At 39.1% G+C, this 25840-nt stretch overlaps 3 protein-coding genes across 8 annotated transcripts in view; 1 reads left to right on the top strand and 2 right to left on the bottom strand.

Annotated features, from left to right (window-relative positions):
* The first annotated feature begins 1991 nt into the window (after nucleotides 1-1991).
* The window catches only part of atp8b3 (ATPase phospholipid transporting 8B3), a 63112-nt gene continuing 39263 nt past the window's right edge, over nucleotides 1992-25840 (top strand). For 3 of the 5 annotated variants that reach the window (XM_034216297.1, XM_034216293.1, XM_034216298.1), the window contains exons 1-5: nucleotides 1992-2115; nucleotides 22403-22688; nucleotides 22888-23293; nucleotides 24191-24276; nucleotides 24413-24526. In XM_034216297.1, the coding sequence (XP_034072188.1) occupies nucleotides 23275-23293; nucleotides 24191-24276; nucleotides 24413-24526 (219 nt within the window). In that variant the 5' untranslated portion in view covers nucleotides 1992-2115; nucleotides 22403-22688; nucleotides 22888-23274. Of the gene's footprint in view, nucleotides 2116-14236; nucleotides 14306-22242; nucleotides 22284-22402; nucleotides 22689-22887; nucleotides 23294-24190; nucleotides 24277-24412; nucleotides 24527-25840 lie in introns of those variants that run through there. The other 2 variants (XM_034216294.1, XM_034216295.1) reach the window with 2 other exon arrangements.
* Nucleotides 3221-9403, bottom strand: nfil3-4 (nuclear factor, interleukin 3 regulated, member 4). Of its 2 annotated transcripts, XM_034216302.1 has the most exons (3): nucleotides 9079-9403; nucleotides 5149-5251; nucleotides 3221-5050 (listed from the first exon to the last, which is right to left on the bottom strand). In XM_034216302.1, exon 3 carries the CDS (start codon nucleotides 5019-5021, stop codon nucleotides 4314-4316), a length of 708 nt encoding a protein of 235 aa, XP_034072193.1. In that variant the 5' UTR covers nucleotides 5022-5050; nucleotides 5149-5251; nucleotides 9079-9403; the 3' UTR covers nucleotides 3221-4313. The 2 variants fall into 2 exon arrangements, with proteins under 2 accessions (XP_034072193.1, XP_034072192.1); XM_034216301.1 differs by lacking the exon at nucleotides 9079-9403 and having other exon boundaries at nucleotides 5149-5401.
* Nucleotides 12085-14292, bottom strand: si:dkey-172o19.2. Its single transcript, XM_034216300.1, has 3 exons — nucleotides 14124-14292; nucleotides 13957-14028; nucleotides 12085-13350 (listed from the first exon to the last, which is right to left on the bottom strand). The coding sequence occupies exons 1-3, from the start codon at nucleotides 14180-14182 to the stop codon at nucleotides 12399-12401; spliced, it is 1083 nt and encodes a 360-aa protein (XP_034072191.1). The 5' UTR covers nucleotides 14183-14292; the 3' UTR covers nucleotides 12085-12398.

The raw sequence follows: 25840 nt of genomic DNA on the forward strand, positions 1-25840 counted from the left end.
CACAACACCAGAAACAGATTAGAATTAACAAGGTCTTTTAATTAAGGTCAAATACAAAACGCTCACTTGGAGGATCAAAAAACTCTAAACCAAAAAACATCTACATGACTATCAAAAATATACTTCACACGATCAAGGGATGACTGGCAGGCTTGACAAGACGAACTGACACAAGACAAAGGGAGACGCAGACTATATATACACACTAGGTAAGGGGACACAGGTGGCAACAATTAAGGGAGGGGCTGACAATCACACTGGTGGGAAAAACACACCAGGGCAGGAATGCTCTGAAACGAGAGGGAAAGGTTACTACAAAATAAAACAGGAAATCACAAGACAAGGCAAAAGACAAAAGGACTGAACTAAATAAATTAACTTAACACAACTGTCTAGACACCACATAATCACACCTTTTGTGTTACCATGGTGTTGAACGTTGGTGGTCTAAATGGGATTGTAGTGGTTAGCAGTTGCAGAACAAACTATAAACCTGAGAATAAAGAGTGCACATATTTTCATCAAGACATGATCTGCTTGAAGATCAGTTGATATGCTGCATGCAATACATTTAGTCTTTTAATGTACTCCTTTTAAATACACTGGATGATAATGAAACCAAATAAATCCCTCTTACTCTGATGTATTTCATATCAGCTGCTGATGAACCCCAGATTTATAAATGTATCTTTATGACTTACAGTTAGTTTTGCCATAATGACTTAAATGTCATGCAATTAATCTCTATTTGCAATTTAGACCCATCACACACTGTTTAGTTTTGGTTTCTGAACTTAGTCATTAGTTTCACAAGGTTCAGTGGTGACTGGTGAGGTGCAGTGAATTATCTGCCACATTAACGTGCTGGAGAGGTTGCAACATTTGAATGAAAGATATCTTGTAGAGAAGAAGTAAAACAGATAAGTAAAGGATTTGTATCCATCAAAACTTGATTTATTTTTGTAGATGGCCACTAATGCAAAGATCCCTGGCCTCTTATAACTGAAAACGGGCCCAGACTTCTGAGTTTTGGTTAAAAAACATAAAGATAAACTGAGCAGCCTTTTAACATTGACAACAAAGATCAGCCAAATGCAGATTTAATTGCAAAAGGACAATTACCATTTTCATGTTTTAATATGAATGTCTTTCCTTGCATACCAGTAGTAGTAATGCACAGGAACAACACTGGATCACTGCCATGTCTTCATATTATAAGTCTGTTTAATAAGAAACATAATGCTCAGGGCTTATGCTCTGGGCCATTAGGGAGTCTGAGGTGCCAAGAGGGATTTCAACTATATTTATATCAACTTCAAGTTAACAGGATTTTAGCTTTCTTGGACTGGGATCTTACCCAAAAGCATAATAAGGCTGTGTCCCAGCAAGGACACAGCCTTTTTCAACTTCTATAGTCTTATGTGAAAGAACAACACAAGAGATATTATAGAAATATTTTAGAAATGTAACCTATAACACGTAAATGCAAATTCTACAAATTTTACATATGTTAAGTGGGACCACCTTTGACCAAGCCTATAGATAAAAGTAAACTTTTCCCTGGCCCTCACTTAAAAAAATACTGGTTTTTGGTAATCACAGAAAGCAGAGATTTGAACCACTATTAGACCTAAGACGAAAGCAGTCACACCGACCTTTATTTGGCAAGCTTTGTTTTGGTAAAGTAACATTTATATAAAACAAAAAAAGAGAATGCGTATATTCAAATTATTTTAAAGAATCCTTCCGGATTACCATTTTATCACCAGCTATTTTATAGCTATTGGGTATAAAAACACACAGGTGGCTGTTTGATTCCCTTCTCTACTCTTCAATGTAAACTTGTTTGTACACAAAATATACAGTATGATATTATATTCTTGAATACATAAAGGAAAAATAAAAACTGAAACGCACTTTGCCGATAGGTCAGGTGAACCCTTACAATTAAAGATGGCGACGACAACATTCTAATGAAATTTGCCTCGGCTAACACTTCCTGCTCCTCAGCTCACAGGCTCCTAACTGGGATTACAGCACAATAAACGGGTTTAAAAGATTTTCAAACATCCAAAGTAGAAGACCAACATGTACAGTTTGGCCCTCTTCGGACTTGTAAGTATATATCTCTCTTTGACTTAATTACAATAACATTTTCAAAAAGTAAAAATGTGTGTTCCTAGCTGCTTTTTAGGAGTTAAGCTAAAAACACGACACCTTCATTTGCTGAACTCTAAATGAGGTAGAAGCTAAGGGTTATAAAAACATACTAAATGCAACGGTTAAATATTAATAATTTAAGGGAGTTAAAACAGTAGTTTGAGGGTACCTGTTTGAACATTTAGCACTCATGGTGTGTCTACCAAGACTACCTTCTCAGACTAACATCAACAACTTGTACCTTAAGTTTATAATGCCTGTAAAGGTACATCAATTGGCCTTGTAACATAGAAAATGACACTTTTAAATATGAGGTGTGGAAGAAAGACATTTGAATGATAACATGTTAAACATGGAGCTGTTTTTATCATATCATGACTGTTTTAAATATCCAAAACACTCAACAATTTATTATTTTATTTTTCATTCCACATCCATGTACCAGGCCTACCCCTCTATTTTCATGCAATATTATCAGCTCCATTTTATCAAATCAATTTTGTTACTTCCACCCCTCAGATTGTACCAACTCCAATTTTTTTAAAACATGATAAGAAATGTTTGATAGTCCTGGCCTTAAACACAACTGTTATATATTTCTAAAACACTTAGTAGTCAGCTGCTCTCTCGTGCCTACACTCCAGAATTTCTCTGTGTTTGTCTCTGAGCTAGCAGCAATTTCGCCATCAGTGCTGTCAGGCAAAGAGCCAGAAACCAGCTGTAGCCCCGGTGTGTTGCTGACTCACAAATAAACTGAAAGAAACAACAGATGTCAACTGGAAGAAGAGAGCCATAAGCTACAGTCTGTGTTACCTAAAGCAATAGCTTTACTGTTGGTCTCTGGACCGGGGACTATATATTTTCAACAAGCCTTCAGTCTCCCTGAGGCTGCAGAGCACTGAGGAGCTTCTATGTCCTTTTCTGTTGGGGAAAGCAAGTGACATGGTGATTTAAACATTAGATTTTGGGTTATGGAGGAAGTGAGGAGAGCTTTTCTGACATTATTAACAATCAGGTTTGTAAAAAAAACAATGTAAACTTCAATATTGAGTTGTTTTAAGCTTTTAATGTTGTATATTTAACACAATGTCATCCCCAAGCTTATCGGAATATTAGAAGATTCAAACACACTTTATGTAGGAAGGTGACTACTTCTGCCCACACAGGAAACCCAAAGAAATACCTCATCACACTTCACTGTTTCCATTTTAAGGGAGGTTGTAGGCAAGTGAAACCATGTGATGTCCTTTTTTTTTTTAAGTCAATGGGTTTGTCTTTTTAAAATCAAAATAAATGTGCATTGTAAGATCTTTTCAATTGTTAAAAAGGAAATGATTGTTTGTGCAGCTTGGATTGGTTGGATAGTTTTTAGTCTAGTCCTAAGTGAGCTGTAATCTTTATAACACACAATTCGACATCTTCTCAACTTTGTCATTAGAGCGCTCGCAGAGAAAAGCTGAAGTAGCTTCAGAGCTCTATTTTTGTGATGCGTTGTTTGAACTTATACCTGAATGGAATCTATTTGAACACCGACTTACATTTTCTGCTGTAATGTTCTTAATTTGGCTGTAGTGTGTTACTGTGTAACAGTGCTTCTTTGAATGCATTATGCACTATTTATTAACAAAAATAAAGCTCTTAAATTACAGTCAGCAGGAACATTTGACTGTAAATAAAGCGAAATTTAAGAATTTAGTTTCTCAGTCAATATGTAGAGTGGCCAAACCTTTGTGTTTTTGGATAGAGAAGTTCTGATGGAATTTATTTGACTTATCGATACCTGGACTTTAAAAACTGAAATATATGATGATATATTTTAACAGCTGTATATTACCAATCCTATATGGCTGTGATCATTGTTGTAAAGCATTGCTCAGGTTAAAGCTTTGTAAAACATTTACAAAAACATACACAAAAAATGAATGCCAAACAACTGAATATTTTTCACACTCATCTCTGGTGAGAGTTGAATAAGCAAAGTAGAGAAGAGGGCAGTGAGTTTAGCTACTATATTAGCTGATAAATGATAAGATAACATTATATCGTTTTACTGAATGGACTCCATCCATACTCCACCAATACCAGATCCAGCATTTTAGGCTGTAACCGAGGAATACAGGTATCAGTATCGGAGCAACTCTAGGAATCGATTGTCAATCGGACATGTATTGTCTGGTTGGAGAGTAGTTTCTATCCCCTCTGGAGGTGATTTTGCCAGGTGGAGATGGCCAGGACCGGGACAACACCCCAGGGTCCTGCTGCTCCTCATCCTCATCTGAAGCAACTTTGGTAGGAATTGGCCTCAGGAGGGGAGCTCCAGGACGGGATGAGGGCAGGAGATCTTGAGAGAGGAGAAGGGGAGATAGGAAGCCAGAACCCGTGGTACTGGACGCGTTCAAATATGAATAGCCTCTCATGGCATGGAGGGCATAAGCAGGGATGAAGAGAGGGTGAGGTGGTTGGTGTCTGGGCATCACAGGGTCTCTGCCACCCCAATAATAGTCCCTCTGAAGGGCCTGGTGGTGTGTGTGCAGGTGGGGGTTTGGGGGAGCAGTGTAGGCTGCAGCGGTGACCAGGCCAAAGCGCAGTTTGATGGCCATTAATTCAGCACTAAGTCTGGTGTTTTCTTCTTTCATGGACAAGAGATGAGTCTCTAGCACATAGTCGTTCATCCTTCTCTTCTCCCGAGACCGCTTGGCTGCGTCGTTGTTCTTCTTTCGTTTCTCCCAGTAGAGGTCATCCTTCTTCTCGTCAGGTATGAACTCTCTTTTGCGACGAGCTCCCTTATGAACCAATCCCTCTGTCACTTGTAAAATGTGACCATCTCGGCCTCCATGTAAGAGTGACGACAGGGTGTCCATGCTAGATGCAAAAGGGAGTAACAACCAACCTGAAATCAAAAGGAAAGTTGTGAGTCTTCTGTGGGAGGTTGAGTAATACAGGTACTTCCGTCTTGTATAATAGTAACCTTATCTGATTTGCTTTTACCTCTTCTTATCTTGGTTTGCCTTCGATGAAAGCACCGTAGTATTTCTGAATGCGGTGACGGCTGAAGTCTGAGAGACTGTAGACACGTGATATCCACAGCTGTCTTTAAAAGGGGAAAAAAGGGTCATGATGAACAATGAGTCATGTTGAAAAATGTATTCCTTATGACGGCAACATTTCAACTACTACATCTGATGGTTTTGAATGTAAACATCTAATTGGATTGTGTTGAGATAGAATAAGTCGAAACAGGGGTGATTTCGGCCCACACATCTTCCGTCGCAGACTGAAAACCCACATGCACCTTGGCCAATACATTTAAAAAATATATTTTCTGTACCTGTATGTCAAAAGGACCATTTTAGCAAGAAACCACCAATGGGTAGAAAGTTACTATGAGGTTGTGTTTTCTCTCAGAGAAGCTGCAGAAGCTACAACAGCCCACTCAGTTGCGCCTACTCTGTCTAGCGCCTCCAGCATTCAAACCTCCCCCCTTCCTGACCTCACCTCACATCACCTTCTACCTGTCTAGACCACACGAAAGAATGTGATAGAAAACAAGCAGACTGAGAAAATGTGTTTGATTATCAATATTCTCGTAAACATGTAGTTGTTTCTGCTGCAACATGCATAGTTAAATATGTCAACCAGAGGCTAATGTACTAATCTGCACCACAGGTTGTTGAGAGCTCACTTTATGCAGGTTATGTTCATTCCAAAATATACTTAGAATGATGCAGAAACCTTGTCACTTTGCAAAGTAAATTTGTTTAAATTATTACAGCGTTTTTTGATATTCCAGATAGCATTTTGAGTATTGATATTGAACCTAGCATATGATTCAGTTGAGTGGAGTGGGGATACTTGAGCTTGTCTTATAGAAATGATATACAGGTTGTCATCAAGACTTTTCTGTAGTTGAGTTTGAGTCTAACAGTCTTTGTGTTTCTCACTTTATCCACCACTTCCCCCTACTCCATCTCTTTTATCTACTTGCCTCTCTTTACTCTTCTAAACTGTGGGGAGAAAAAGCAGTCGGTAAAGGTTTGTCCGCAATGTGACATACGGCAGAACGTAAAAATCTAACTGGAAGACATTATTGAATAACGGGTCTGAGAGGAATGCATGAAGCTTCTAATACAATCTCTTTCATTTGCGTGGGTTTGTGGCTGGTTTCATGGGAAGCTGTGCAAGAAAGATGAGCATTGTGTTGAAACCACAGCCAGCCCCCTGTGTGCGTGCAATAAGCAGAAACTCACACTGACCCACACACACTTGACGCTTACACACGTGCCTTTTACCTCATTGATGTTCTCCTCACACCTTGTTCTTAGTCTAACAACGGATAAAGTTAATTTCTAATCAGACATCATGCTGCACTCTATTGCAGCTACAGGCGTCACCTCAGAAAGGAACTGTGAAATAAACTGTCACTCATGATTTCACACAATGAGGAACCAAATCTCAAACTATAACCTCACGGTCTATTACCTCAAACATTATCATCCTTTTTCTAAGTAATTTCTCACTTGTAGTTATGTGATTCACACTCAGTAACTTCTCAGCATATTCACAGGCCTTAAAGTCAAATGTTGACGTGCCAGTCGGTCTGCTAAAAGCATCAATACAACAGTTTCAAAGAGGCCATGCAGCCCCTGCGGTGGTTAGAACACACATCAGGTTAAAAATATTCAAGCATATGCCCAGCAAGCGCGAGGACCCGAAGCCCGAATGTGTTTGTCTGAGTGACTTGTACACCTGCATATGCGTGACACAAAGACTTAGCGTTGTATGATGTGCTAGCAAACCCAAAAAAGCAACAGCAGGAAGAGAGAAAACAATAATCACAAAGGGAGACAGAGAGAGAAAGAAAAAAAGAGTGGGTTCCTGAATGAAATCTCTCTTGAGGCTCGGCCTGCTTTCTACTCTGCTCAACATGTGCACCTGTTTCTTATTGACTAATTATAGCTCGCCTGCTTTTCAGTAAGGAACTCTCAAACTTCTTCTTTTTGAGTCTATCCGTTTTCTCATACCTAACCATCTGCTGTTGTGCAGCTAATGTTAAAACAACTACCTTTTAGGAGAAGGAATTTGGTCATTTTGTGGCCTTCCCTCTTCTATGTTCATGTCTATTGTTAACTGCCATTGTGGAAGTTAAAGTACATCGGATGCTCTCTTGAGGGAATAACGTTTTTTCACATAGTTATTGACTAGAATGTTCTGTTAAACGCATCAGTTCATTTAAGGGCATTGCTATGAATTCATAATTCAAACTTTGTCCTGCGCTCGTCATATATTGTAAATGGAAGGCAACATTGAAATATAACGTTTACTTTTGAAACTGATGGAAAAATACCTGTAATGTATACGGCATCATAAAAAGACGAAACTAGTGTTTGTATGAAGACAATATGGTCCTAAACCATCATGTATTAATGCATGGTTGAACAGTTCACCGTCATATCAAATATATTTTGCACTTTATTGAGTTCAAGATTCTGCTTTTAACCAATTATCCTATTTTTTTCATCAACATACTGTACTGTAGGAGGCTGATTTATACTTTGTTTTCTTTTAAATCATCAGTCTGAGATGTAAAGCTCTATACCAGACCGAACTCCTTGAAATAGTAAAATAACTTTTGTAGCTTTTATTCGGTAAAGTACAAGAGCTTATGTATCTCTGAGTTTGGAAAATGGCGGTTGCGGCATCTATAACGGTTATGAAAAATGAAACGCTGTGTCTCATGCGGTCTTTGCAGCCGACCATAATGTGAGACTTCGAACATTGTGTTATGCAACCAGGACCAAAATATCCTGGATGAAACGTTTGTGACTTGTGTGAAACTTGTGCACAGATATTAACCCCAATAAAGCCCAACAACAAACAAAGTAAACTGTTCACTCATGTTGTGTGTTGGACATCGATGTTATGAACGCTATATTCTATAATAATTATTATTATCATCAAATTGGGATCAACATGCCTGTCACACATGATCAGCTTTACTCTGACATCATTCTACTTTTGTTCACTCGATAATACGGCGTACACTTTACACGACAAACTTTTGTGTTAGGAGCTTCTTCTGGTATCCTCAAAATGAACGTTGATTTCTTTTAAGATAATCTCAGATCATTTTTCAGTTGTAAATAAATTGTAATCGCTATTTTAATAGTTGAGTAACTTTTAAGGAAGTTCTTCAAGCAAATGAGAATGCTTAATGTCTGAAATATTTCCTGCTTTTCTCTGTTTTATGTCATTAAACTAAATATCTTTGGGTTTTAAGCTGATGAAACAAGACATCTAAGATAGTATCTTGGACCTTGAGTAACTCAGATTGACTTTTTTGACTATGTATAGATCAAATATCAAGAGTATAATCAATTGATTAACAATAGTTAGTTGCAGCTCTGCTAAACAACCCTTACCAGATAACAAGATAACATTTTGACCTTCGGTTTCCTGTTCATCTATCAAGATTATTATGTTTCATATATATTTTGAATGTTCAGTACTCTACCCAGTTAGTAATTTTATAAAAACATAATCAATATTTTACCTCCTTGTAATTTATCTTGATATTTACAACATAGAAACACTTCCTCTTCCTCAAACAATCATAAACATTTCCTGTTAACCTACTCTTTATGAATTGATTTTGATATTCAATACAAATATGAAATGTGAGAAGCTTCACTTATATTTGAAATGGTTTTAATGGTTATAAAAGTTTTCAAATTCTAACACCAATTCTAACACCAATTTCAACGCGTGAGACGTTGGGTTGTTTGGCTGCACAAGAGACTGATGAATACATGTGTGAAAAACATTCATCAAGTCACTGATACCTAAACTATCTCCTCTCTTGAATACATTAACTGACACACATGGTCCAAATCCCTTTTGATTTGAAAATAAAGATTTTACCTTTTAGCTGCTTTGTGCAGAAAGTCCTCTGTCCGCAGAGGAGCCAACGACCTAATGCAGAATTATCTCGCTCTCACCCGGTGCTAATACCCAACTTAACGCAGTGAACTGTCCTTTGAGACTGCGTCGTGAGATGGATGTTCATAAACAGGGGGGCTCGTAAACACTTGTCGCTTTTTCGGTCCTACCCTCTCCTCTACTTAGCCTTCTCTCAGTCTTTGTGTTGTTTTCCTGTCTTTAACTCTGATTGTCCACCTCTGCTGTCACATGAAAAGTGTCTGACTGGCCCCCTTGATCTTGATAGTCGTGGTGTCAGTGGCATGCCCACACAGGGGTCTCACCTTTGCTGAAACTGTCAGTTTAACACCTACATGTATTGTATTATTAAATTACTCGAGTATACAAACTAAGTAATATACCATTATTTCATGAAGTAAACACATGCATTTTGTTTTCTTTGAATACAGTAGTTGCATTATAATGTGGTGTTTAGTAGAAGTAGAAGCAGTAGTAGTGGTAGTAGTATTAAAAGTAGAAGCAGTAGTGGTATTAGTATTAAAAGTAGAAGCAGTAGTGGTATTAGTATTAAAAGTAGAAGCAGTAGTGGTATTAGTATTAAAAATAGAAGCAGCAGCAGTAGTAGAATTAAAAGTAGAAGCAGTAGTTTTACTAGTAGAAGCAGCAGTAGTAGTACAAAAAGAGTAAAGCTTATCTGATATGAGTAAAGTGTAAGAACTGACATTTGTTGTGTATGTGTCAAATAAATCTTTGCCACCTCAGATGAACAAAAAAGAGAAGTGTTTGTCTCTTATCAGTTAAGACGTCGGTGGTGTTGAGATAACTTGTCTGAATACTTAAATCCTCACTGATCTGAAGACAATGCAGGAAAAACAAAAATTCCCTTTGCAATTACAACATACTTCTGTCATTACATTTTACTTTAACCCCCATTTTTACTTGTAGACATTGTCACATGAAGACAAGTTAGATGTTTGCTTCCTGTTATGTGCTGAAGCCGTTCCAATTTAGAAAAAGAAAGCACCAGGGTTTAATGTGAACATGCTTTATTGTTGTTATAGGGCACAGAGGTCGCAGTCTGATCTGTACGACTACAAAGAGATAATCAAACTCTCGTATGTTGCCCTGACACCTGTATGTGTTCAGTCTTATTTTTATTCAAAATGCCCCTTTCCGTCTGAGGGATGTATGCACAGTAACTGTGACAAAGTTATCTTGTAAAAACCAAAAAGTATATTACATCATAGTTCAAATTCAACACAATTTTACATTAAACAAAGTGTATTCCTGAACTATGACCCAGAATAGATTATTGTCTTTGAAAACAGCAAAATGTGACATTAATGTGGTGTTTAAGAGTTTCAAAATCGCACAATAAAGTCTTCTAAAATCTTCCTGACATTCCTTGTCATGTTGCAAAGCTTATAGGACAGCAAAAACATGTTAAGGAGATTTTGTTTGCAATGTTTTGCAATTGTTTGTTCAATGTTATTTACAAATGATTGTGCACAAAACCTGTAAAATGTTTTTTTTAAAGACTCAAGTACCTTTCTCAAAAAGGATGTCTACCTTTCTAGCAGGGTGATAACAAAAAATCCTAATAATCCACAGATAAAATATATTTTGTTCCAACTCACCTTTTTTTGTTTGTATAAAATCCGTGCAAATCTTATATATAAAAAAAGGCATAAATACAAATATATGCTCATACATACAGGAGATGGGCAGAAAGGTCGTCCTATTTGTGTTAACAAAAACCACATATTTTTAAATACTGTGTTGTAGCGCCATCTGCTGGTAGCTTCAGGAACATGTCCTTACATGACCTGAAAACCGGGAGGAATTACCGGGTAGGTAAGTTTTGAGAAACCAGCTCGAGATACACTTTTTGTTATATTCCATGGAATGCTCTTAACATCCCGATAGCAATGAATATCTTAAGTGCTTTGACAAAAAATCCTTAAAAAAACGTCATCTGTGGAAGCCGTAGTACTGTAAAAAGCACGACCAATCATTTTAGCCGGCCCGGTTAAAATAACTGGATGGCCTACCTGCCTGTCTGCCTTCCATCTGTGCACAGACTTACCTCGTGCCCTCATTGGTCATGTGCGCGTTCGTGTGTGTTGGAGGAGGGGCTCTGTGAGGAAGTGGCAGATTTCTTCCAGCTGTGTATTTTCAAATTCTAGCGCACTCGAGCTGGTTTCTCCAAAATGTACCCCACCTTTAAATTAAACAAAAACTAAACCTATAAGAACAGAAAGAAGCAAATAATTTGAATGTTTTAACAAAACTTTATGTCAAAACTTATAAGATATGTTAATAATAATGTAGGCTTTCTTCGCTGTTTTGTTTTAGAGTGACATGGCAAGAGAGAAGACTTTTCAAGATGGAATACAACTTTTAGTTTTTCCTTTACATACCAATGTTGCTTTATGCATCTATATGGATATAGGCCTACATTTAAAAAGGCTGCAGGAATAACCGATATTATTTTTATGTTGGAGCATGACGCTATTTATTTGTTTTGACTTTGGAATTAATTTAAGCGTTTTTAAAGGAGCTATAGGCCTATGATCTAACAATTCCTAACAATTTCCTCAAGAAACATTTTCAAGAGAGGTGTTTTTTATTTGTAAGTGCTTTAAAACAAAAGGTTTGTACGCATTAGGACATTTTCTTATTGATTTAAAATAAAGGTAGATATGAGCAGATGCAATTGAGGGCGGAGTCTCGTGATGCTGGAGGTCTACAGATAAACGGTTTGATTTCCCGCTGAATCAAATTTTGCTGGGAAATCACGCAGTGGGGATAAAGGGGAATACCAAGCCAACAGCAACCTAGTTTCGTTGGCTTTGTCAGCATGTTTTCCACCGCAAATATAAACCGTAAAAAATCACATCATTCAATCTTAACCCCTAATCAACCCCATGTCTTGCTACAAAAAAAACTGGAATGATTTTTGTTAGATTCTATTATTTTACAGTCGCATTAAAAAGTGAAAACTTAAATTTATTTTGGGTTTTTGACATGGCTGTTTCATTCTTACAATACAACAGTCAGAACAAACACATTTGACTTGCAGTAAATTCGCATTTGAGACATGGATTTGATATTCTCTGCAGACTATATTTTGATAAATATGCACACTGTAATTTGCATGTTCTTCTCATAATGTCAAAAATAAAACATCGAACGGCCTGTTGCATTGAGGCTTGTTAAAATGAGCAGATGTAAAGCATGTTTTGCATCCATTGGCCTCTAAATAAACGGTAATAAGCGCACTGACAGTCGTATAGCGTCAATCAGGACTGAGGTGCATCCCGTCTGCTGAAGCGGCTCTTGAATCCCCCCAGCTGGGTGTCTGCCTCCACACCGAGACCCTGGCCTTGTCTCTCCTGGATGTAGAGAGGCAGGCCGGGGTAGACACCCGGCGAGGGCAGGTATGAAGACCGCCACGGCAGCAGGACATTATTGCACACTGCCGATGGATTCATGTGGGGCAGCAGCCAGGATCGAGTTGACCGGATGGAGGCATGGTGGAGGTGGTCCGGTGGGGGCAGAAAGGCTCGGAGGGCAGACGCATCGGTGGATTTGTGGATGTCGTCGCTGGAGGAAACCTGTCGCTGAGCATCCATCTCTGCCTCTGGAGAGAGGACACGGGGCCCGGAGAGGGGGGAGAAGCCTTGTGAGAAGAGGGAACTGCGTGGATTGAAACCACCCACACCTGTTGAGCTAAAGCGAGGAATATTGGCCTCTAATGAAAATGCATTGCTGCCGTTGTTGCCCCAGAGCCCTGGCTGGAAAACGGCAGGTGATGAGGGCACATTGGATGTTGCAGAAGCAGATGTTCTCCTTTCTGCACACAGGCTGCTGTGGTACTGCATGCTGAGCAGTTGAGCCCGCAGCTGGGTGTTTTCCTCGCTGAGAGCCAGCAGCTGCCCATCCACCATCAGCTCGCTCAGCCTCTTCTTCTCCCGGGACCGCCTGGCCGCCTCGTTGTTCTTTTTCCGCTTCACCAAGTAGTTTGAGTCCTTCTTCTCGTTGGGGATCATCTCCCTCTTGCGGCGGGTCACGCTGCTGCTGTACGCCCGTACGTTCAGGAGGTGTCGAGCCAGCACGGAGCGGGACTGGGTCACCGGGAGGAGGAGGCCCGGGTCAGGCTCCGTGCAGCCGCTGCTCTCCACCGAGGAGGAGGAGGGCTGACACGGAGCCACGGCCCCGGGACCGGCACGGCTCCCCGGTGTTGACATGGCACTAGGAAAAAGTTTTAACAACTTTTTTTTCTTTTTTTTTAAATAAAAATGACTCCTTAATTGATATCTTAAAAGACACTAAAAACTTTAATTTAATAAATATATAATGTGCAAATTAACAATATTATTTTTAATTTGCACATTATATATTTACGAAATTAAAGGTTAATGGATGTATTAATACATCCCGCTCCGTGCTGGCCCTAGTTCAATAACATGAACGATTTCAATTGGCTATGTTAAAACACAAATATTTCGCCTGCATTAAACTTAATATTCAAGATGAGTACTTTTAAGTCTACTTTAGCACAATGTATAATTGCAGGATGTTAGCATTTAGTAAAGTTTTGCATTGTGGTATGTAGCACCTGAATGATCTGAGTACTTTTGCCCCCACTTAAATAATTATTTTCGGCTTAACCGAAAAGATGACATGAAGTGGCTTAGCCCAATATTTATTTTTGAGACATGGTTACATTCAACCTCAAGTAAGCTTAAATAGCTAAAGTAGGCCAGTAGTTTGATAGCAGCAATGTTTTGTCTCAGACTCCCACAAACCAATGCTGAATGTTCGACAGTGTTACAGAGATAAACCCGCCGCACTGACCTGAATGATATGGATGCCACCTGTGAGAGGATTTGGAGGAAAGGATCAACTTTGCGAGAGCTTCTTGTAATTCTGCAACACACACAGTTAAGTACAGAGTTTGACGTTGCACTCCATTACATTTTCTTGGTTATTAAGAAGTTTGTGGATGTTGAGACTGCGCTTACCTGTCAATCACAGACTCATCGGTGCTGAAGAGAGCAGAGCTGCGGGGCCGTGCGCACATTGACTGAAAACACGCAGCCAATCGCGTTGTTTCCTCGCGCTGTAATGCCGTGGAAACTGATCGCAACTTCACTTTGGAGAACGGAAGTCCAAGACAACCGTGTGGCCACGATCAAACCAACAGGTGATACTGAAATTAGTCACTTTGGATCAGCTGCCCTACTTTTGTTTTTGTTGAACTATTGCACATTGATTTGCTCTTTAATCATAATGGGGGACCCTGATGTAAACAAGACGAAAGTCTTTCTCTGGTCTGCATCCCGTTAACAATTGTATGTTTTGAGCTGTAGGTTACTGTACTGTACCCAATATACAAGCTGTTAATAAACTTTTCAATCAATCCGCACATTGTCTGCACAACAGTGCACGGTTGAAGCTTTATTTACTAAACTGTAGCCTATAGTTATAACAGAGTTTACAAAAGAGTTTGCATTAAAACCTGGGATACATCTGATTGATTGGCGATGAATAAAGTAGTAATTATGAATATCTTATCTTAATTATAAAATAATATACAAATAAAAAGGGATATAGGCCTACCATATTTTTCCTAATTAACTATGTTGATTTAATGAGGTAAATAAGAGTTAACCTGATGGCACTATAACACATTATTAATATCCTCGACAGTTGCTATACCATGCTGCCACAATGTAAATGCTTCATCTTTAATTCCTCCTCTCTGAGGCATTGCATGGTCTATCCCTTTGGTTTTTCCATCCGTCTAGACTCTAAACAATACTTTAAAGAGTTTATGTTGACCTAAAAACACATGACAGTTATTTTAACTTCTTATGCTTAATGTACTAATGCTAAAGAGAGAGATCACCCCCAAAATCCCCCAAATACATATACCTCAGAGAGATATCAATCTGATGGTTTGTTGTGTGTTATTGTGAGCTATTGCCTTCTTTCATATATAACATTTAACCACATGGCTCTTACCTTGAGGTGCTAAGGGTGCCAAATCGACTGCAACGTCTCTTTCCAGAAATCTGGTTAAAGACAGAACATTCTGACCCAAACTCACCTTTTTAGATGCGTTTGTGATTGATGCCGTGTCCTTTTGGTTTTATTGCTCGATTTTAAATATTTGTATCTTCTTTTTTTCCTCTGTAAAGCGTCTTTGAAAGCGTTTGATAAATAAAATGTATTATTACTCAAAATAATCTTCCACCCTTGTTCTGAGCCGTTTTGTGTAGCAACAACTACCACTTTGCAGCATTACGCTTGCTGCAGCTAGTGGAATAAAGGCTCATAAATTAATGGAGTGAGAAGTAAACATTAATTGCGTCTTTCATCTTTCATAACAAAACAGCTTCTCCCCTGAAGTTGTGAAGACCCCTTATCGGAATCGCACGACCACACTCAAAAATGAACTGAAATGGAAAAACACACTCTTATTGTATAAGATCACTTTTTTGCAGTTTAGATTTAGCTGTGGTTTGCTGAGTTTGGGGGCTGTCCTCGTCAGGTTGGAAGCTGTACCGTCTGCTCGGTGTTTTTATAAAACTCCAGCAGAATTTTCTGTCTGACTCACTGTAACCACAGATGCCAAAGTCAACCATGTTCAAACAGTCAGGTTAATCTTTGTGTAAAAGCTAATCGAAAGATTTGAAAAGAGTCCATCAAATATCAGATTAACAAAATAAAGAAGCAGAAAACAAGTTGTATTTATTACTATTCCTCCTCCAGGTGTATTATACATGTCAAATGTTTCACCTTTAGAGATGAATTAATAAGAATGCAGAACAAATTTATCAAATTATTCAACGTTTGCAGCACTGACGTTATCTGTGCCCTTTGAGGTTGACTCATTGTCACTGTTTCAATTAACTTGTTTACAAAGTATTGTGGTATATCAAGTAATGCTGTAGCGACGCGTCGACATCGTCGACTTCAAAATCTCGTCGACGACAGATTTCCTCGTCTACGCATCGCCACACACACGTGGGTCACCCAAAGCAACAAGCAGTTCGCAATCACACTTCAAACACAATGGAGACTGAAACGGCTACCACCTCCTCCTCACAGGATTGCGCACGAAGCCCTGCAAAAAGCCCCCAAACAAAAACATCTCGCCCTAGGTCTTCAAAAGCATGGGAATACTTTAAATGTAGTCCAAAACGCAAAGGCATTGTTATTTGCAGTCTTTGCCAAATGGAGTTGGCATACCACACTAGCACAACAGCTATGTTGGAGCATTTAAAGGAGGCACCCCCTTGTCTCTCGTGAAGGGAACAATGATAAGTAAGTACTAACTTTGGCTAAATTAATTCCACGTTTGTGTAGTGTGTTGTGCAGCTTGAGTTCTGTGCACTTCGGTAGTGCTAACTATCTTATAGCTCTCCGTGCGGTTTGTTCGCGCTTGGTTGGTTAGTAGTTAATGTTAGCTACCTAGCTAGCGGCGCCAGCTGTGTGTTAGTTAACGTTTGTCAGCATTTAATGTTGGCTGGAATGGTAGCTAGTTTACGTCTGCAGTACACCGCTATCTAGCCACTACTAACCCGGAACGAACTAACTGCACAGAGAACTAACTCATGTTGTGGTCCTTTACGAGTAAAACATAACATTAGACTAACGTTAGTCAGCTTATGGCGCGTTTCCACTGCAGCGGGGAGCTCGCTTTAAGCGTGCCGAGCCGTGCGGGGCCCGTTTTTGGTTGCGCTTCCACTTGGCCTACTCAATCGTGGTTCTAGGACCAGAAACAACCAGGCTGAGTCGGGCTGATTATGCTAAACTAGAGAGAGAATCGCTGGCAAGGCGGCTACAACTACAACAAGATGAACATATTTGACCGTGATTTAATTGTAATACACGTTTCAAAATGATGACGAAGTAACAACATACTGATACCGGTTAGTAAAAACCATGAATTAATGCGTTGACAAGTCTGCAGACAGACGGCAGGCGAAAAACCCTTTTTAAAATGCGTGTTTTCTAAATGTAGCTTGGCTAAGCTAACGTTATATATGCTCCGACCGTCCACACTCACAACAACGGCCTATACAGACATAAACAAAGCGACTGTATTCGCCATGACACAGGCAGTCTGTGGTTTGTACTTGTTTAACTTTTGTCTAGTTTCTGAACAGATATGAAGAGCTGTGAGCTCTGAGTGCTAAGAGCTCATTGAAAAAAAAACTATTAAGAATTTGTTGGTATTTATTTGAGATACATTACGTTTTTTATTAATCGAACAACAGAAAAATAATCGTTAGATTAGTCGACTAATCGATAAAATAATTGCCCGATTAATCGTTTTCAAAATAATCGTTTCCCCCCAGCACTAATATCAAGGTATGCCTATATAATTTGTACCACCGCCACTTTGTCATTGTCGGGCACCCCCCACATCCTGACTGCATGTTGCAGAGGATTGCTCTGCATGTGTGGGATCTATATTGAGCAGTATACATTTCCTTTAGGTTTGGTAACAATAGTTACGTTTCTCAATTATGGGACATTCCCGACTACACTTAGCTGCTTGTTACCTAAACATGCAGTGGGCCTTCCCTGCACGCCTATGTTAAAGGTAACTGCTGACTTTATAATGACACTTTTGTTATTGTCAATTAGTGCCTTTTTAAAAGACCGAAATCAACAAATCTTTATTATTATACTTTCTCTATAGTTTGAACACTTACTTTCCCAGCATAAGACACTGAGCCCATGTGTTCACACAAAACACATTTGAACAGATCGTGAACTTGTTGTTTAGAAATGTAAAAAGGCTCCATGATTTTTTTTGGTCGCTATAATTGTTAAACAGGAATGTATTTACTTGGGACTACTCTCAAAAGTGGATTAGGCCATACCCTTTTTATGTACCTTGTATATCTTTGCTTTTCATTTAGCCAGTATTCCTCTTAATCTGTGCTTTTGCTAGCACTTACTATCCATAATTAGTTTGTGCTAAAGTGGACCTATCATGCTATATTTGAAACATATATTGTAGGGCCATACCTATATAAAGTATATAAATATAGTTATTTTTTCCAAATACCAAACGGATCCTGCATTTTAGCCATGCCTCATTTTGCTCTCTATTTGCTCTTTCCAGCCCTGTTTTTGCAGGGGGCTGATTCTGTGAGCTGCAGTTGACCACGCCCCCCTGCAGGAGAGTGGAGTTGGATATCTAGATATCTAGATACTTTCCAAGGTTTGACATAATGAATTGTGCTACTTTTAAAGCAAGCAACGATGTTTTCAAATCTGTAATCAAAAAGCTCCTCAAAAACACTATCGAAGCACTTCCTGCCGTTGCTACGTTAGTTCAAACAGTAACAACGGACTATTTTTCTTAGCGGATGCATGTCAATTTAAATCAATACATACAACTATTTTTTAAATCGATAAAATCATTTTCTAAATCCATAAAGCATTTCAATTAATATTGGGAGTCATGTTGTTACTTTGTTGAGAATGTGGCCATGTAATAAGCGGGATAATGTGCACATTGCATAATGTGCCTTCATGCCGATCTAGAACCCTCCGCTTCGCGTCGGGCTCCTGATCAGCCTGTCGGTGTTCTTTTCCCCATAATGACCGCGTCGCTGCACATTATCCCTTACATATGATTATATAGAGTCATTATGCATTTGTTTTAAAGCAGGAGGTGCAAACGCTTGCCTCGGGGAGGGAGAAAAAGAGCCACAGCGGAGAATAAACAGAAGGGCAACCATGGCAGCATGCAAGGGAAGTCTTCTTCGCTGCTTTTGTGGCAGACTACAGCGCCACTTACAGGCCTGGCATATGTACTACAGCGTCTCCAGCGCTTTCGAGCAGCAATGGCCGGCCGTGGCCCAACCCCACATTCCCATGATAGGTGGAGAATTGACCAATAGCCGTAGCGCCACCGTCCTGACGTCAGGACAGTGTTCAAATCTGGATCAGTCTGTATCAGATCCGTTGCAGCCCCTTTTTTAGAGATTTGGGTATGGAGGAAAAGAGAGAGGGTTGTGTTTTCTGACACTTGGTGAGTGGAACACCGGGGACACATTCATGTATAAAAGACATACACAAGTGCTTTTTTCTTGATAGTTTAAGCATTGTGTTGAGCTATTTTCCATCATTTCCTGGTTAAAGTATAATGTTTGTTTATACCCTTCAGGCTTTCCAGTAGTTAAAGGGAGTGCCAATCAAACCTTATCTTCATGCAATTGTGATTCAATTTGATGTGATTTCAACACAATAGGATTCCACTGAAAGGTTATAAACTTTTGAATGAATGCCTTGTACTCGATATACTGTAGAGGAATACTGTTTATGCTTTTCCGACAGAAATTGGAGTCGTCTCCTTAAGATTTAGTCAAGTTGCATCTGACCAAACCTGTAAGAAACTGTCAAAAATGACTCGGTGACTCATTATTGAGGATAGGTCTTTTCACTGTTCCTGTGAACTTTGAGGCTTGTTTTGTCACCCCCCCCCTCCACACAACACACACACACTCCCACCCAAAAACCACCATGTTACTTGACAATCTGCTGTACATTGAAACACCACTTCAATGGAAATACCGCTGCTTTGTTTTGGCTTTATCTTAACCTATTTCCCATCTCTATGTATATCATGTCAACCCTTATTTCATTTGTTTTTAAAGGGGTCTGCTGGCTTGATCGCTTCGTTCTTAACTCATGGCTGACTGTTTACCACTTCTTCTTTTGTTTTAAAGGAAGTTAAATTGAGGGTCCTGCAGTGTTGCACGCATACATTGGTAATATAAGGCCTTGGGAAATAAGAGCCTTAAGAAGCTTCCTACAGACCAGGGCTTTCTCACACTCACTGAAGTCAGGGTGGACCTGAGGGTAATGCACTGCTCAGATCCTGTGAGATACAGAATCAAATGAGAACAAACCCGCTAACATTTAGCACGAGGTGGAAACGTGGCCTGTATTTTTAGCTGTGTGATGCGTTGCATATAGAGATGATTAAGGTATCTGTTTTGGGTCATCGATCATGCTCGAGTGTAAGGTTTGTATAAAGTGCTGATCATGATGCGGTTAAAATGTGACATTATGCGGTGCTCCTTGATGCTTTCTCAAGTCACAGTTAACGGTAACCTAAGAGAAAGAAAAATATTTAGATCATTGGTTAATCTTTGTGGACAACAGCACGTTGATAACAATCAAGAAACAAACCTCACTGTGCTTTACTGACATGATATGTTTGAACCGCTTGCTCTTATTTCCATTTTGTAATGATCAAAACATGAGGAAGTAGCACTCGTCATCCTTTCCTCCTGTGTTTGTTCTCACTGGCTTCTGATGCTGCGATGAGAATGTTGATCTTGAATTTTTTTTTTTTGTGACGTTTTGTCAGTTGCAAGAATCTAAAGGTGTTGAAATACGTAAGAAGTATTACTAATTTTAACAGAGCTCAGTTCCTATTGTCCGAGTAATGTAAGATAAACTTAAGGTATACTGTTTGACCTGCCAGTTACTTTTTGTACACGCTTGTAGCAGAAACAAACTGTTCACACATGGTTTATATGTATTCACTTTTCAGCTACAAGGGTCCTAGATGTGGCTAAAGGATATGATCAAATGTTTTAAGTCTCTCGCGATAATAAGGTGTTCATTCCTGTAAGAAATTATTTTGTCTTGACTTACTGTGAAGAAGTCCCTTTCTTATGCGAATCCGAATAAGTGATGAAGGGAACAAATCATATCAGGCTTGAAAGATATCGATATAATACCATAAATATATATTGTTTTTTGCAAATAAGAACTGTGGATAGTGTTCCCCATCTCTTACATTTGAAACATATTGGGAAGGGAGCTTTACATCAAGTATTATCAGGAGAAACATTTAGAGTACAAGCTCTTTCAATGTGACAGTATTGTTTTAAACTATTAAAGCATTTATTTAAGCATTTTATTCATCAGATCTTTTTGAATCTCTTTTTTATATTTAAAGCTATTTTAATAAATATTTCAAGTTGTTTAATTTAATGTTTTCTATTTAGCTTGGTTGTATTTTTTGTATTTTTGTATTTTAAATTACTGAATGAAATGTGTAGTACATACATGTTTCATTTAGCTCTATCCTTTGTCTTTCCCCCCATATTTGCAAAGTAGACATTTGACAATCCCCCACAGGCTTTAAAGGCCTGTTCTCCTGTGTGTTTAATGTTGTGAGGTAGCCAACGGTTAAACTGTGGTGGAAAAGCCTGGCCTGTTGAGCACCATCGGCTCATCTCCCTAACCACTGTGCTGCACAGACAGCTGTAACATCAGATAGGAAAGATTGCCCTAGATATGCACACGCACACACACACACACACACACACACACACACACACACACACACACACACACCTAGACGTAGGATACACACACCTTTAGCTGTTGATATGTGGCATTTGTGGGAAGAGAAGAGACAAAGATATGAAACCACAAATAGTACATTTAACTGACATTTAGTGAACCTATACATTCAGTAAGCTTCCTTTTTTTCCAGACATGCTATTGTTGTCAAATTCACCCCCTGTGACCTTCATCTGATGGTTAAACTGTAGTGGGTGCTACCCTCCACCAGGTGGCATTAGACTCATGAAGAATGCACATTTGAAACTACAGCATGTCAAATAGAAAATCCATGGCTTGAATTTGTCCAGTTTCTTAACTGAGGCACTTTATATACTGTATGTTTCGTAAGATCCTGTTTTTAAGGGCATATTAATTCAAATATGCTATTTAAAAAAAAAAAAAAAAAGTTAATTCAATGTTTCATACTAATCAGAAAGTACTGTACATCACAGATGCACAGATGTAACACTTTAATTTCACTTTTTGAGTGTTTTTGACAGCACACTGTTAATGGGGTCTGGGGCTCTTGCTTATACAAACAACTGCTAGACTGAATCCAAGGGTTATTTACTCTTTATTGCACACATTTGATTCCTATTTAGAGTATGATTATCATTTTTAGTAAGCGATTGTGGGAAAATAGACCAAAAAAAGCAGTGGGGGAGAGCAGTGGTTGTCATTCCTGCTCAGTCTGAATGCATAGTGTCGTACATTCCTGTAAACCAATACTCCCAGATTACCATATTGTCACAACAGGCTTTCCGTGACACCGTTTAATGTTAGTTAGAAAGGTGAGTTTATCTTTAATCTTGGTTTGCTTCCAAAGACTAAACATTTCGTCGTTGTTATAGCTGCATAAAATAACCTTAACAGTTCAGTGATTTGTTCTGGTTTTTCTTCTCTTGTCTAGGCGCCCCTCCTCCACTCCTCTTCCCCTCGTCAGGTCAGGTGAGGTGCACAGTGTGCGATACCTGAGCCTTTACCTGGGAGCGAGATGAGGGCGGGGCCTGAAGCACACAGTCGAAGAGGGGGATCCGTGGAGCGAGTTTGTTTTTATGTAAACCAGCTGAATAATGGTTATGAATACAACCGTGTTACAGCGGTGGACAGTAGAGCTTCATGATTGATGGCTCTGCTTTGTCGCCTGGCTGCTAGTACTATACACTTCCCATGGATAGCACTAGCTAACAATGCAGGTAAGTGTGTGTTATTTATAATCTGCTGCTTATGGTTCATTTCAACAACACTCCTAACAGCTTTACAAAAAAGGATTTATAAATGAGAAAATACAATTTTAATGTCCTTTTTGGGTTTTAATTGACAACTGTATTACTTGAGAGGTAAATGGTGTGTCATCAATTACAGTTGATTTATCTCCACGTTAATCCTTTGCAGGTTTGATTCAGATGTTGGACCTGAGCAGCCTCAGTTGTCTCTCGTTGGGATTGCTCATCCAGCTTCCTGCAGATGTATCCAGAGGAGTTGTTACATCTTTGAGCATTTCATCATAAAGAAAACAAGCCTTGAGTTGCCTCTGTTCACTTTAGTAACATTTTGTTTGAGTGGTGAATCAGGGATGGGTAAGGTTTGTAAAGTTACAACTAGTACGGGAGTCTGATCTGGACAGCCATACTGATATTTTAGCCTTTTGTCTGTTGCATGTTAGCATGGTAACAGTGCAATGAGTTACAAGGATTTTGACTAGAAGGACACAAGCAGCCCTATCACTCTGTTGTCTCCTTCATAACCTGAGTCTACAAGCGTCTCTTCTGCATCGTTTCCATGGAAGGATTTGAATCTGGTACGTTTCCTTTGATATCTTCCATTTCATATTTTGTTACTCTCCACCTGCTGCTCACTGTCGCTTTATCTCACTGTTGACTTTGAATCATTAGAGGTACCATAGAGGTATCAGTGTTTTTTTTATTCAAAAAATGAAACCAACTTTAACATTCTCAGCCACTTACACAAATTAGCAGTGTTATATTTACGTAAGCAGCCTGCATGTGATCTTTAATCTCAATTGAAATCTACTATAGGGGCATCATGTTTCTCCACCATATGCTATTAGAATCTGCGCCTTCTTGAGGCTCTGACTAGGCAATGCAAGAATCCCTTTGAGATGTATTAACAGTGAACAGCAGTACACTACTTATGCCTGCACATTAAACTCCACCTGTTGTCTGCTGTAAATGATACATTACATGATTGCGTGTAAATGTCTCTTTGAGCTAACTTTCAGGTCCTTCCTTCCCACAGCGGTCAGACTATACAACCAGCACAGCCCCTAGTAGAACCCCCCCGCACACACACACACACACACACACACACACACACACAGACAATAACACCCTTTGCTGTTAAATACCAACCAACTATGTGCAATATATATATATATATGCCGTTAATAACTGTGTAATATATACCTGGCTGCTAAATCCTTAGAACTGTTACAAGATGTGTATTTTGTAAATGTTGTAACTTGCTGCAGTTAAATACCATCCAACTATGTGCAATATGTGCTATATGTGCATTATATATATTTGCCGTTAAAACTGCAATATATACCTGGCTGCTAAATCCTAAGAACTGTTACAGGATGTGTATTTTGAAAACGTAGTAACTGCTGTAACTACGAAAATGTCCCCTCTGTGGGACTAATAAAGGTATTCTGATTCTGATTCTGAGTGTGTGACAGGCCTCACGTGGGAGGTGAGGGCGAACGGCAGAAAGCATCACAAACAGATGAAATCCTTTCTGTGCTTCCGCTGGGGGAGATATGCGGTGAGTCGGTGCTTCCTCCCCTCCACACGGTAACCGAACACCTGTTGGCATGCTGATACATTGAGACACATGTTAATGTGCTAATACATAAGTCTCCCTTGTGTTTTTCTCTTTTGCTGTTCGTGTCTGTTGCCAGGACAATTTGGTCCGCAGCTACAAGTACTCCCCCCTGACCTTCCTGCCCCTGACGCTGTTCGAACAGTTTCAGCGAGCAGCCAATCTCTACTTCCTTCTCATGGTGGTGATGCAGGTCAGACTGCCTCTCTCTCGCTGTCTCTAGTGCTTTCAATCTATAAAATGTTATTTATTATTGTTATTGTTATTTTACAGGAGCAGCTTATATTTTATAATATTGTGGGATCAAATTTTTTTTTTTATTGTGCAGACAATCCAAAGTTATAAGAATTATGCCAATATGTTTCTTTTATTCTATTGTTTGCAACATTTTAAAATACACAGACCTAACAAATTATAAACAGTGCAGGAAGAGGCAAACATTTTTTATAAAATGTGAACATTATCGTACAGCGGTCGAATGTATTTTCCGGCGATTGAGGTACATTATTTAGTTGTGTATGAAAAGCCATTCCAGACATTTGTTCCCCCTTAAAACGGATGGAAAATGGAATGTTCCTTAACCTGGGATATACATATCGAGCTATATATGAAATGGTCTAATAAAACTGTAGATATGTTTCTTACGGCTCTGCAAAGGTATTTGGTTTGCACGTAACATTGGCATGAATGTGATATCTCAGAACACCTTAAAGGAATGTATTCTAGTTTGTCACAGACATCAACTTGCACCCATGGTTGAACTGATGATATTTTAATGGTCAAATTCATTATGTCACAAAACATGTTTGTGCCATAGCTCATGAATTCAAATACTGTGACATTTTACAAGATAAATGAGGAAGTGGTCATCTTTACACTTGGATTTAAACTCCAACTTGACTGGTTGGTAGAGTTCAGCCTACTACCATCTAAAAAATATCTCGCGTATTAAAGACCTTATGTCCAAGCAAGACCTTGAAAAACTTGTCCATGCATTTGTTTTTAGCAAGCTTGACTACTGCAACAGCATCTTCACAGGCCTCACAAAAAAATCACTCCGTAAACTCCAACTAATTCAAAATGCTGCTGCCAGAATCTTAACCCGGACAAAGAAAACAGATCACATCACTCCAGTGCTGAGATCGCTGCATTGGCTTCCAGTTAGTGAGAGAATTGATTTTAAGATTTTAATGCACACATATAAAGCACTAAACGGGCTAGGATCCAAATATATCAAGGACCTCCTTCAGTGGTACGAACCCAGCAGACCCCTTAGGTCTTCAGGCGCAGGCCAGCTCACTGTTCCATGTGTGAGATCAAAGCGTGGGAAAGCAGCCTTCTGCATCTATGCTCCTAATGCGGAACAAACTCTCAGAACATCCGAGAATGGCTAGCACTTTAGAATCATTTAAATCAGGTCTAAAAACATTTCTTTTTAATATGGCTTTTCAAATTTAAATGTTCTAATTTTCGAACTGTTAAACATGGTTTTCTTTCTTTTAATTAA

Source organism: Gymnodraco acuticeps, unplaced genomic scaffold, assembly GCF_902827175.1.
Source record: "Gymnodraco acuticeps unplaced genomic scaffold, fGymAcu1.1, whole genome shotgun sequence".
Lineage (NCBI taxonomy): Eukaryota > Metazoa > Chordata > Actinopteri > Perciformes > Bathydraconidae > Gymnodraco > Gymnodraco acuticeps.